At 32.9% G+C, this 12,701-nt stretch overlaps 1 protein-coding gene across 3 annotated transcripts; it reads left to right on the plus strand.

Moving 5' to 3' along the window:
• The first annotated feature begins 3,576 nt into the window (after positions 1-3,576).
• LOC135598976 (cell division cycle 20.2, cofactor of APC complex-like) lies at positions 3,577-11,872 on the plus strand. Of its 3 annotated transcripts, none has more exons than XM_065093560.1 (6): positions 3,577-3,692; positions 4,054-5,442; positions 6,986-7,184; positions 7,983-8,035; positions 9,174-9,225; positions 11,220-11,872. In XM_065093560.1, the coding sequence occupies exon 2, from the start codon at positions 4,094-4,096 to the stop codon at positions 5,327-5,329; it is 1,236 nt and encodes a 411-aa protein (XP_064949632.1). In that variant the 5' UTR covers positions 3,577-3,692; positions 4,054-4,093; the 3' UTR covers positions 5,330-5,442; positions 6,986-7,184; positions 7,983-8,035; positions 9,174-9,225; positions 11,220-11,872. The 3 variants fall into 3 exon arrangements, with proteins under 3 accessions (XP_064949632.1, XP_064949633.1, XP_064949631.1); XM_065093561.1 differs by having other exon boundaries at positions 3,578-3,738; XM_065093559.1 differs by having other exon boundaries at positions 3,578-5,442.
• Positions 11,873-12,701: the final 829 nt, after the last annotated feature.

Below are 12,701 nucleotides of genomic sequence, written 5' to 3' on the forward strand. Positions count from 1 at the left end.
TCACAGATTGGCAACAATATCTTAATAGTGTATCTATCATTTTTTTTCTATCATTTTTAATTTTAGGGACCTTTTAAGGCTAGAATGACATGTTTTAATGTTGATTCTTTGAATAAGTGTTCTTCTATCATTTTTAACGTTGGAATACTTATCCATTGGACCTCAAGCTTTCACCAAAAACGGACAACTCAATAATGAGTTAATCGAATTTAATAGTTCTAATTATTTTATAATTTTTAAAACCAATTTGACATGTTTATAAGTTGATTTTATAAACCAGTTTAGCCACGTAAATTCATTAGTGTAACTGCTAGAATAATATTCATTTCATCTCAGACTTTCACCAAATATGGGCACTAAGTATCTACATAATGAATCAATATATATTTCTAATTTTTGTTAATTTTAGGGATTTTCTAATTCTAATTTTAGATTGTTTCATATTGATTCTAAAAATAAATGTAACCATGTTCATTTATTAGTTCGTTTATTTGTGTAATAACAAAAATAGTGTATATTATATATTAGACTTTTACAAAATATGAGAAATAATATTTCAATGATGAATAAATATTTTTTTCTAATTTTATTTTTTGTAAAAAAATTCAATCTGCCATATTTTTTAAGATAAGGTGGCAAGGACGAACATGATGGAAGGCATAGGCGACAAGAAGTAATGGTCAAACAAAGGAAGAGAATAATAATGAAGGAGAGGGAGAAAGAGTTTAACATGAAATGAGCTCACGTGGAAAGAACGACAATAGTAAAGGAGAGATGAGAGTGACGAAAAATTGAGAGGGAACTAGTAACGAGGAGAAGAAAGAAGGAAAGGATTATGGTGTTAGTAAACTAGTTAGATGAACTGGTTTGATTAGCATCATAACTAAATCCTCTAAACTAAATAATAAACCTGGCTTATCATCATATTTGCCCACACAGTATTTGATGATATTTACTTTTTCTTATCCTCACTCGATATAAATAAACTAGGGGACAAATATTCAATAGGCAAAGTGGATTAGGTCAACATGGAGCGATAAAAACTAATTGACACGTACATGGGACATTGGGTTTTGATCATGTCTATCGATGTAACAAAAATTTGATGACACAAGCTCATGTTTGATACAAAATCAATTAAATTCGTAATTCATTAGAATTAAGATTGTTGAATTATTAAGTTTAACATTAACAATAAAATATCTATCGAATTTAAATGATCATATTGTGAGTTGATGATCATAACATGCCGTACTAATATGAATATTATCCATTTATAAATATTACTTAAAATAATAATATCAACACAGTTACAAAATTAATATTTTCTTTCCATGGATAAAAAAAATCGTGTCCCGTTATATTAGTAAGACTGTTATCAGTTTAAAATATTTCTTTAAAATTATAAGATTTTTTAGAGATAAATCCGAAGGAAATTATAACATAATAGAAATTTGACGGTGATTAGGTGTATATAACGGTGTGATTTGAATGCTATTACATATTGGTCAGTTGAATATAACGATATAATTTCATGCTATTATACATTGACATTAAAGGAGATGAAGGGGATGTTAGGCATTACTAGAGTTTAATGGTTTGGAAGAGATAAGACAGGTTAAAATGTTATTTGTTTGAGGGTTTAGGCTATCATCGGAGAGGAAAAACCCAAGAAAAAATAAAAAAACTCAAACTAAAATACTCTATAGGTAGAGCCACTCAAGATAGGAGAAATGCTTGTCGGGTTTTCTCAATTGAGAGTAAACAAGATTGGAGCGGGTTCCATAGAAACTGTAGCATAGGAATAAGGGTTAAAGTTTTGATACAAAGCAAGATAGCCAACGTTGGAGAGGAAGTAGAAAAGCTGACAAATGGGTTCAATTTATGACTGAGGTGAGCAAATAATTTGTCTACATAATGGATATTTGAGAGAGTGGAGGAAGTTAGGAGAACCAAGAGATGAGAGAAAGAAGAGTTAATTGGATTTAATTTTAATGAAGAGAAGTCTATTTGATAGCCATTCTAATAGTAATTAATGAGGTCGGACTAATCAATGGGATGTCTTCCACCGATCCAACATAATAGCGAGAAAGATGGGTAATAATATTTTAAGAGATGGGGGGTGACTAATCAGGACAAACATGCAAGGTAGGTATTTTCCCAAATAATCACCCTTCTTAATATAACCATGTTCATTTTTTAATGTATCAATAAAAATGAAGTCCATTATACTCTAGACTTTACCCAAATATGAGATACAACATTTCAAAGGTGAATCAATATTTTTTCAAAGTTTGCTAATTTTAAGATTTTCTAAGTTTAATCTAGCATATTTTTTAGATGAAGCAACATGGGTGAGTATAGAAGGCATATAGGGCGATGAGAGATAGTACTAAACGAAAGGGAGAGACTAAGTGTGGCTAAAGGCAGAGAGAATAACAAAATAGTGTACAAGAAGAAATGAATATATCCAAAAATTAAGAAGCTATTAATGATGAGGAGAAAGATATAAGAGCACGATGGAAATAGAAGGCGAAAAGACTAGTGATATCAATATAGGAGAGAAAGTAGTATAGGAAGGAGGAGATACCATGTGAGGCATATTTGGTTTGGATAAACTCCACAATTAAATCATCTAAACTATGTAATAAAAGTCAAGGACAAGAGCATACTTATTCTATTATTATATTGATCACACAATATTTGATGGTATTTACCTTTTTTTATAATAATTATTTTTGAAACATATCAATGGAAGTTATTTTTATCGGAGCAAGGTAAATGATATTGTGATATTGAGTTTTGATTTTGTATAGTATCTTAAGATGACACAAGCTCATGATACCGTTAGATGTATAATGTGTTGGAATCAAAATTTTTCTTATGTCCAAAAAAATTACTAAGTTTAACATTAATGTTAGAATCTTATTTGTTAGATATAATACTAATGATAATTTTATTGGTTTGTAAGTATTACTTAAAAATGATAATATCAACAACTACAAAATTAGGATTTTCTTTACATAGACAAGTAAAAAAAATACCATGTCTCATTGTATTAGTAGGAATTTTATCAGTTTAAAATATTTCTTAAAAATGATAATCTCATCAGCTACGAAGATGATGAGTTTTTAGAGATAAATAAGAAAAAATCACGTCTTAGGCCTTTATCTGACTCTTGAAGACAGTAGAATCAAACTCCAGAATCCACTAGTTCTTTGATTAGATCAACATATGATCTGCTTTCATCTCTACTTCCGTCTTGAGTTTGTTCTCTAACATATTTTGTCGTTGAAGTGAAACGCTCAATTACAAGCAATTGTTGCTACCTCTTCGACGACAGAATTCCTCAGGAAATTGTAACGCAACATAAATTTGACGGTGATTAATGTGTATATAACGGTGCGATTTCAATGCCGTTACCTTATTAGTTAAACATAACGGGACGTTTCAACGTCAGTACACATTGGTCGGTTGAATATAACGGCACGATTTCACGATATAACACAAGGCTGGGTCGGTGGCGTCTATATAAGCCGAGACCACCCTTTTGCGAACCTCATAACCTCTCTCGGCTCTCGCGCGCTCTGCTCTCGGCTCTCCTTTTGCTCTCTTGGCGATCTCGTCTTTCTGCGAAGGTCGGAGCTGCTCTCCGACGAAAGGATAAAGCTTCGACCGATCGTCGGCTGGGAGTGAGCGTCCTCTCCTCCGATTTAGGGGAGAATTTAGATTCTTGTTGTGGTGATCTCATTCCTTTTCCTTTGCTTGAGGTTTCGTTTCGCTTCGCTGTCGAAATTTTTTAGGGTTCAAGATATTGTTGAATTTTGATGATTTGGTTTCGTTTTGGTTGATATACTTGACAATTTCCGTGACCAAAAGTCAGAAATTTTGTTGTTCTCGGGGTTCTTTTTGATCAATTCTTGGTTATCGATCGTCTGGGTTTTCAAGTTTCTTTTGGGAAGTTCGATCTTTCTGGTTTTCTTGATTGTCTCTCGTCACCTCGGCGTTTCTCGTTCTGGTTTCGATTGGCAAGATGGCTTCTTCTCGTTCCAGGCGTGTGGAGTACGACCGCTTCATCCCGGTCCGATCGGCGATGGACATGGACTTCGCGCGCTGTGCTCTAACCATGCCTTCCAGACCTCAGCGTGATGGTTCGATAGAATCCCCATCGAGTGCAGCGTACCAAAAACTTCTTGTTCAATGTATTTTGAAGAACAGATCTCGCATTTTCGCATTCAAGAGTGCACCCGAATCACCGGCCGACAAGGTGTGCCAATTTGACGAGGACAATCGACCGCACAAGAAGCAACAGAGACGAATCCCAAAAGATCCAGATAGGGTTTTGGCTGCTTATGACATCATAGATGATGATAGGTTGAATCTCCTCGACTGGGGAAGCAATAATGTGTTGGCGATTGGCCTCAATGACACAGTGTACATATGGAATGCTGCGAATAAGTCTGGTACGAAGTTTTCACGAGCCTTAGAAAACAACAGCCCTGTCACTAGCATCAGCTGGTCCCCAGACGGCAAAGTTCTCGCTGTCGCATTTGGCAATTCAGATTTAGATCTGGTTGATGCAGCAACAGGACGTCTGTTGGTTGGGATCCAAGGTGACAGCCACTCCTTTGTTTGTTCACTTGCCTGGAGAAGTAATGCAATCTTGACGACTGGGAAATCCGATGGTAGTGTTGTTGATTATGACATTAGAAAAGATGACCGGGCCATCTGTGACTATAAAGGGCATCGACTTGAAGTTTGTAGTCTTAAATGGTCCGAGTTGTTTGGGCGATATCTGGCAAGCGGAGGGAAGGACAAACTTGTGCACATATGGGACGCCCGCATGGCTGTTGCAAATCACCATCCGTGCCAACATCAATTGCTTCACAAGATCAACAACCACACTTCCACTGTGAGGGCCCTTGATTGGTGCCCTACCAGGAGCAATCTGCTGGCTTCTGGTGGAGGACGCAATGATCATTGCATTAAGTTTTGGAATGCTGCTAATGGTGTTTGCTTGAACTCAATTGATACCGGCTCTGAAATTTGTGCGTTGTTGTGGGACAAGAACAAATCTGAATTGCTGACCTCCCATGGGTTTCCAAACAATCAACTCACCCTATGGAATTACACATCCATGACGAGAAAAGCTGAGCTTTTTGGTCATTCATCTCGTGTTCTTTACTTGGCTGGGAGCCCATTGGGTGGTGTAGTAGCTTCTGCTGCAGAAGATGAGACACTCAAGTTCTGGAATGTCTTTGAGACTCCCAAACCACCAAAACCTAAAGCAAACACTATGCCCTTTGCCCAATTTAGTGTCATAAGATGAAACTGCTGATGGTTGGAAAAGATTACGAGAGTAATACGAAAAACATTTTTAGTGCTTGACAAGAAGATCCATTGTTGATAGCATTGCATAGAGAAGTTTGTGGCATCAAAGAGGTAACATATTTTCATACAAGCATCATACATTTAAGATCTTCATATACGAGTGCAAGAGCCTAAGTTAAGTAAGAAATTACAACCATGCTTTAATTTTTACAGCATTTTAATAGGTTTATTATATAACGAACCAATGTGGTTGCGGCTGCAAGTTTGATTTTGTATCCAATTTTTCTTTCAGCTTTGCATATATCTTGGTATAACCTTTACTATATTGATGACACATACAATCTATAAGCACTACATTATTGTTTCTATATTTTATGTGTTCTAGTTTTAATATTTTTATCAATGTTACATTCTTGTTGTATGTTTTTAGGTGATTTGTTAATTCTTCCTTCTTTAAATTTGAGAATCTTCATGTTGACTTCTCAAGCACTAGATGAAAATACTGATGGTTGGAAAATATTATGAGAATAATACAGAAGACTTCTTTAGTACTTGAGAAGAAAATCCATTGCTGGTAGCATTGCATAGAGAAGTTTGTGGCATCAAAGAGGCAACATATTTTCATACAAGCATTATAGATTTGTGATCTTTAGATATGAGTGCAAGTGCCTAAGATGAAAAATTTAGAACCATGCTTTAATTTTTACAGCATTTTAGGTCTATTTAAAATGAGCCTATGTGGATACAGCTACAAGTCTGATTTTTGTATCCAATTTTTCTTTCAGCTTTGCACATATATTGCTATAATCTTTGCCATATTGATGGTACATGTAATCTATAACCCCTACATCATTGTTGCTATATTTTATGTGTCCTAGTTTTAATATTTTTAACCATGTTACATTCTACTATTATAGTTCTGCCTTTTTAGATAAATGGTTTTTTTTTCCTTCTTTAAATTTGATAATCTTCATGCTGATCTTATTCTTTGTTTGTTTATGCTAATTATGCATAATTAGACCAACGAGGTAGTTGTTTATATATTTTTTTTGTTTCTGCTGAGTTGAGGTTTCTTATGATTGTAATGTAGCCTCCTGAATTTCAGACTTTTCTTGCCGTTGAAAAAACTGGTTATAAAGTGTATAATTTGTAATCTTAAATGATTTCAATATGTTACTATATAGTGAATAACCTCCAAGTAAAATATAAGTTCAAGAGTGAAATCCAAGCTTAAAATATTTCAATTTTAAAAGGATGTATTATAATTTCTGTAGAATGTAGTTATCATACTTATAAGAACTGCAAACCAAATTGAATATTTAATAGTAAAGAGATATCAAACAAATAATTTTATGAGTTTGATAAAGATGAGGTATTATGATTCTGTTTATTACATTTTTTTTCTGTGATAAGAACAGAGGCTCATGGCTTTCCATTAATAGACTGTCTTCTGCTGGTCTTAAGATAGGGCTTGATAAATGGAGTCAAATAGGATATTATGCAAGTTCTAAATTGTGAAAATTAGCTTACGATACCAACAATTAACAAATGCTAGATTATAGTGATAATGTCGTTCTGGTCCTTCTAGATTATAGTAATAAAAAGATCTTCATTGAGTCTGAACGTTCTAATTTGTGATTATTTCGGTCTGCAGGATTTTTCTTGCTGATTAGCTGTTGCATTGTAGCAGACTAGTAGCAATCTTCATGAGATTGTTAGAGAAGCTTGCTAAGTTTCATACAAATGCTCGCCAACTAATGACATGGCTACTGTTTCAGTATTTTCAATTATGCTGTTGCAGTCATCTATCACGAGTTTCATCATCCACGTGCTGTAGTTTTAATCTGCTACTTGTGAGTATAAAACTGACCTCTGAATTGGTATTTCTTCATTCCACCTTACCTGTTTATTTAAGGAGAATAAGCTATCAGCAGCTGTTGTGATTATTGATTTTAATTCCTAATATCACATATGTAAAAGGTTTAAATTGACATGATAATTCCAGTTGAAACATTTAAGTGATTGTTTCTTTGAGTCATTTAATTGACATGCTTATTTTGGCCCAATTGTGTGGCTTTGACCATTCTAGTTAGTTTGGCTAGAAGATTTTCAACCTAACAAAGCTAATCTCAGATCTGAAATCAAAAGTGGCATCAAGTCCAGTATTTCCTATTTGATTGAGCTCAAATTGGAGCATTAGAAAACTCCACGGTTCTTCCTATCTGTCATGTCCATCCTTGTCAAGCTTTATTGATTAGGAATTTTGCTACATAGTTTACTTAAAGCTAACCAGATTCAGTTTTTCTTTCATATCAAATTTTGTGTTGTTCATGAGTTGATATGCAACATGATGGTTACTTCTTTTTGTCAACTTGGTAAGCATATCAGTGCAGGCCCCATTTGTTTTCAGTTTTGTACAGTAGATTTGCCTAACATCTTTTGATTACAATTACCGTGATGATTAAGTATCATAAATCAAGCATTTGTTAACTATTTTAGATTTGTGATGCTTTAGATTTTCCTAACATCACAGATAATTTCACCTGCAACAACTTTCTTATAGACTGCCATTGGTGATGCTTTAGTCATATGTTGAGGTTTATCTTTCTTTTATTTTATGATCAAGGCACATTCTTTATTTGTTCATTCAGGGACAAAGAGACCTGGAGCATTGATGCTTCACTTATTAGAATTTGAGAATCAGGTTTGAGTATCTTTTTTTGTTGAAGCTATTATATTAGCCCTTCATTAGAGAATATCTCTAGTGGTTTCTCAAATTTGATTATTGAAAAGTCTAGTTTTTTACTTGCTCTTCTAGTGTGCCTCTTAACATTCTGTAACATTGCTTGTGAATTATTGACAATTACTATACAGGAATTGTGACTTCTGTTAGTCTTTCTGTTAAGAAAGAAAAAAGAGACATTATCTCACTCTTGAATTGCATTATAGATATTCTTTTATCACAGATCATTCATGAATAATATTTTTAGAAACATTTCAATTTCTTTAGCCTTTGGTTTTTCTCTTTTATTTGTGTGTTTTTCACTTTGCACTTTTCTGGCAAAATATATTGCAAACTGATATTTAGATCATTTTATCATCATTTTAAAACTAAAGAATTTTCATATTAAAAATATAGGTTTGTCTAGAGGAAGCCTACCTTGTTGGAGTTGAATGTAAAGGCACTGAATATATAATACATTTGCTGTTGATGAATCACTTGAAGAATTTGCACAATTAGCTCATGCTATTACACTTATCGAAAGTATGTTTCTATTTCCCCCATTGAACATGATGCAGCGAATGGTTCTATGGTTGCTCTAAGTGTGCATTTCTAGAGGTTTAGAATCTAGGAGTATATTATTGCTTTGGCTGTCATTAAATGTTGAAATTCAGGAAATATATCTTTCTATCATGATTCATTAGTAAACTCTACAGCTCTTCCTATCTATCATGTCCATTCTTGTCTAGCTTTATTGAATAGGAATTTTGCTACATAGTTTTATTTGATGCTAACCAGATTCAGTTTTTCTTTTATATCAAATTTTGTGTTATTCATGAGTTGATATGCAACGTGATGTACTTCTTTATGTCAACTTAGTAATCATATCAGTGCAGGCCTCATTTGTTTTCAATTTTGTATAATAGATTTGCCTAATATCTTTTGATTATAATCACCATGATGATTAAGTTAGCAAATTACTTCATGGTTCATGGTATGCAGATAATTTCACCTGCAGCAACTTTCTTATAGACTGCCATTTGTGATGCTTTACTCATATGTTGAGGTTTATCTTTCTTTTATTTTATGATCAAGGCACATTCTTTATTTGTTCATTCAGGGACAAAGAGACCCAGAGCAAAGATGCTTCACTTATAGAATTTGAGAATCAGGTTTGAGTATCTTTTTTTGTTGATGCTATTATATTACCTTTACTAGAGAATATCTCTAGTGGTTTCTCAAATTTGATTATTGAAAAGTCATTAGTTTTTTGCTTACTCTTCTGGCTTGCCCCTTAACATTCTGTAACCTTGCTTGCCAATTATTGACAATTACTATACAAGAATTATGACTTCTATTAGTCTTTCTGTTAAGAAAGACAAAAGAGACATTATCTCACTCTTGAATTGCATCCTAGATATTCTTTTATCATAGATTATTCATGAATAATATTTTTAGACACATTTCATTTCCTTTAGCCTTTGTTTTTTCTCTTTTATTTGTGTCTTTTTCAATTTGCACTTTTCTGAAAAAATATATTACAAACTGATATCTAGCTTATTTTTTCATCATTTTAAAAATAAAAAAATTATCATATTAAGAATATAGATTTGTCAAGAGGAAGCCTACCTTGTTGGAGTTGAATGTAAAGGCACTGAATTATCAACATCATCATTTGTTGTTGATGAATCACTTGAAGAATTTGCACAATTAGCTCATGCTGTTACACTTGCCAAAAGTATGTTTCTATTTCCCCCATTGATCATGATGCAGCGAATAGTTCTATAGTTGCTCTAAGTGTGCACTTCTAGAGGTCTAAAATCTAGGAGTATATTATTGCTTTGGCTGTGTCATTGAATGATGAAATTCAGAAAATATATCTTTCGGAGGCATCTTTCTGACATGAACTCCATTCTTTAATCTTACATAGGAAATATTTGATTGATGTCACTTATCTAGTCCTACATGACATGTCATACTTAGTAATTTGTGCATCTCTTTATATATGTCTCCTTCAAGATTCATAAAAGTCATCCAGTGTTATCAACAACACTAATAGGTGAAGACATCATGGATAGCTATTGCCATCCATCGAGATGTTGTATTATTGGTTATATTTATTGGGGTTGTATAATGTTGATTTTTTCAATGGTTGTGATTTAAATCCAAATAGTCACAATCGTAGTTGCTTTCTATTTGGCTGAATAAGCTTTGGTGTTAGCGGGTTCTTTGGTTACGTTAATGTCGCTTGAAGCTAGGGAATTGGGTTAGAGAAATTAAAAAAAATCAGAAAATCTCAGAAAGTCAGAAATTATGAAAGCAAATGTAATTTTCAAATTTTTTTGTGGCCTTAAAATAGAAATATTAAATGCAAAGCTACCTTTTTTGTGATCTTGGAGTTCTCTCTTGGTGGTTGTTATTTGTCATATTCTTGAGAAGGATTAGTGACCAGATGACACTCTTATAATATGGGCTCTTTGCTTTCTCCTTTTCAAAATTTCTATGGAATACTACAATCAAAATTTAATGATCTATAAACTCTCCTTAATCTTAGATTTTTTCTAATTGAGTGTGTTTGTTCGGGTGAAATTAGGGAGTAACTTATTGACCAAATGACACTCCTATAATATGGGTCGTTCTATTCTCCTTTCCAAAATTGTTGTGGAATAGTATAACCAAAATTTAATGATCTATAAACCCTCTTTGACCTTAGGTTTTTCCCAATTGAGTGTGTTTCTTCTGATGAAATTAGGGAGTAAACTATTAATGGTTTTATTCTCTTCATTTCTTGGGTAACCACAATTGCAATATGTAGAATGAATTTTCTTCGTCAGGTCTTATGCTGTCTAGTTTGAACTTACAGTAGCATTTCTAGAGTGCTTGTAATCAAGATTCTAGTTATGCCAACTGATCCAAAGTTTTGTTTAGGCTTGCTTATTGAAATCAAAGACTTTATATTGGCTCTAGAAAGGGTGATGAAGTCAAGTTTGCAATCCAAGCCCTTGATATTGAATGTGTAATTTTATCAAGAAGAAGTTCTTATGCATTTATGATATAATTATTATGTAGTCATTAAAGCTCTCTAATGTTGTATTTTATATTTCTTACTATGCTTTAACTAAAATGACTTTACTCGCAATAATATAAACTAAAATGACATTACTAGGGGTGAGGAAGGGAGAAGAAGGAAGGAGGAAAGAGGAAGAAAAATGGACGTAGAAGGATGCTATGGTGGAAGAGGCGGAAAAGAAGATGAGAACACTTGGCGGTGGTTGCAGAAAGAGCAAAACAGGCTTGTGAGGAGACACGAACCTCAGAAGGAGAACCAGTTCAAGTAATTTTAAAAGAAAAAATGATTTGATTTGGGTCTTTAAAAAGGGAAAACGGCCCTAGCATTTTTGTATAAAAAAGGAAAAAAATCATACCATACAGCCTGAAATGAGGCAGTCCACATCTTAAATCATGCCCGGACAGTCATTATCAATCAAACTGATTAAAATTTAAATCTATGGGTATAACACGAACAAGTATACAAACAAATAGTTGAATATTTTAAAACTGTACAATATACTAATGCCAGCAAATGACCACATTGATGTTGTCGTTATACGTTGGTTACTTGAATTAGTGCTTTCTAGAATAGTAACATGAAAAAAAATATTGAGGAAAAATAAGTTGGAATATATAAGATATCTTTTATGACTTGAAAGAAAAAACACTTATTTGAGGTAAAATTACTAATTATTATGTATCCTGTTGATGGCATTCGCCACCAAGTTGGAAAATAACCAAATTTCTTTGATCATTAGAAAAAAATAATCGATAATTTTATGAAGAAATACTTATAATGAGTAAGAAGAAGCTGATAAAAAAATATAATAACACAATACAATTATGTAAAATATTTAAAATAATTTCAAAAATAAAGATTTAATTGAAAGCTTGGAGGTCAAAAATCTGCTTATGTTGATAAAGATTTGTAGAAATATTACAAATTTAAGAAAATTAAAATTTAACAGATTTTATTATTTAAAAGATCACGTATGCAAAGGAAAATTTTGTTGTGTCTGTGATGTAATGCATTACTTTCTGAGTTACTTTCTGCCATTTGGTAAAAAGTGGGAAAGATAAGTTAATTTCTGCCATTTAAATGCATTTTATAAATGTAATGAAATCTTCTTGCTCACCATTTTAGAGTAAGAGTAATGCATAGTTGGTAGAAAGTTTCTGCCAAGATTTCTTTCAAGTTGAGTATATCTCAATTAAGACATTTTTATGATGTTTGATGATATCTATCGTTTGTTGTCGATATCTAATTATCTTACACTTTCATTCAGATTTGTCGATGATATTTCTTTAATGTCGAAAATAACATAAAACTTCACAAGCATGGATAGTTTTAGTATCTGAATAGTGTAAGTTACAAAAACTCCAATGCAATATATTCAAATAGTGTCCTTGTCTTTTAATTATCGTTTGCATGGATTTAAGCAGTGTGCTTCCGCTGCAGTACCTTCGACTATGGATTGGTTTTAGACCATACGGTCCAATGCTAGTTTGTTTTGTTTTTTCTATTATCTTTTCAGGTGATGTATGACCCAATATATTAGTACCATGCTGGTTTCATAGAATATTGAAACTGATATTA

This window comes from Musa acuminata, chromosome BXJ2-1, assembly GCF_036884655.1.
Source record: "Musa acuminata AAA Group cultivar baxijiao chromosome BXJ2-1, Cavendish_Baxijiao_AAA, whole genome shotgun sequence".
Taxonomy (NCBI): Eukaryota; Viridiplantae; Streptophyta; class Magnoliopsida; order Zingiberales; family Musaceae; genus Musa; species Musa acuminata.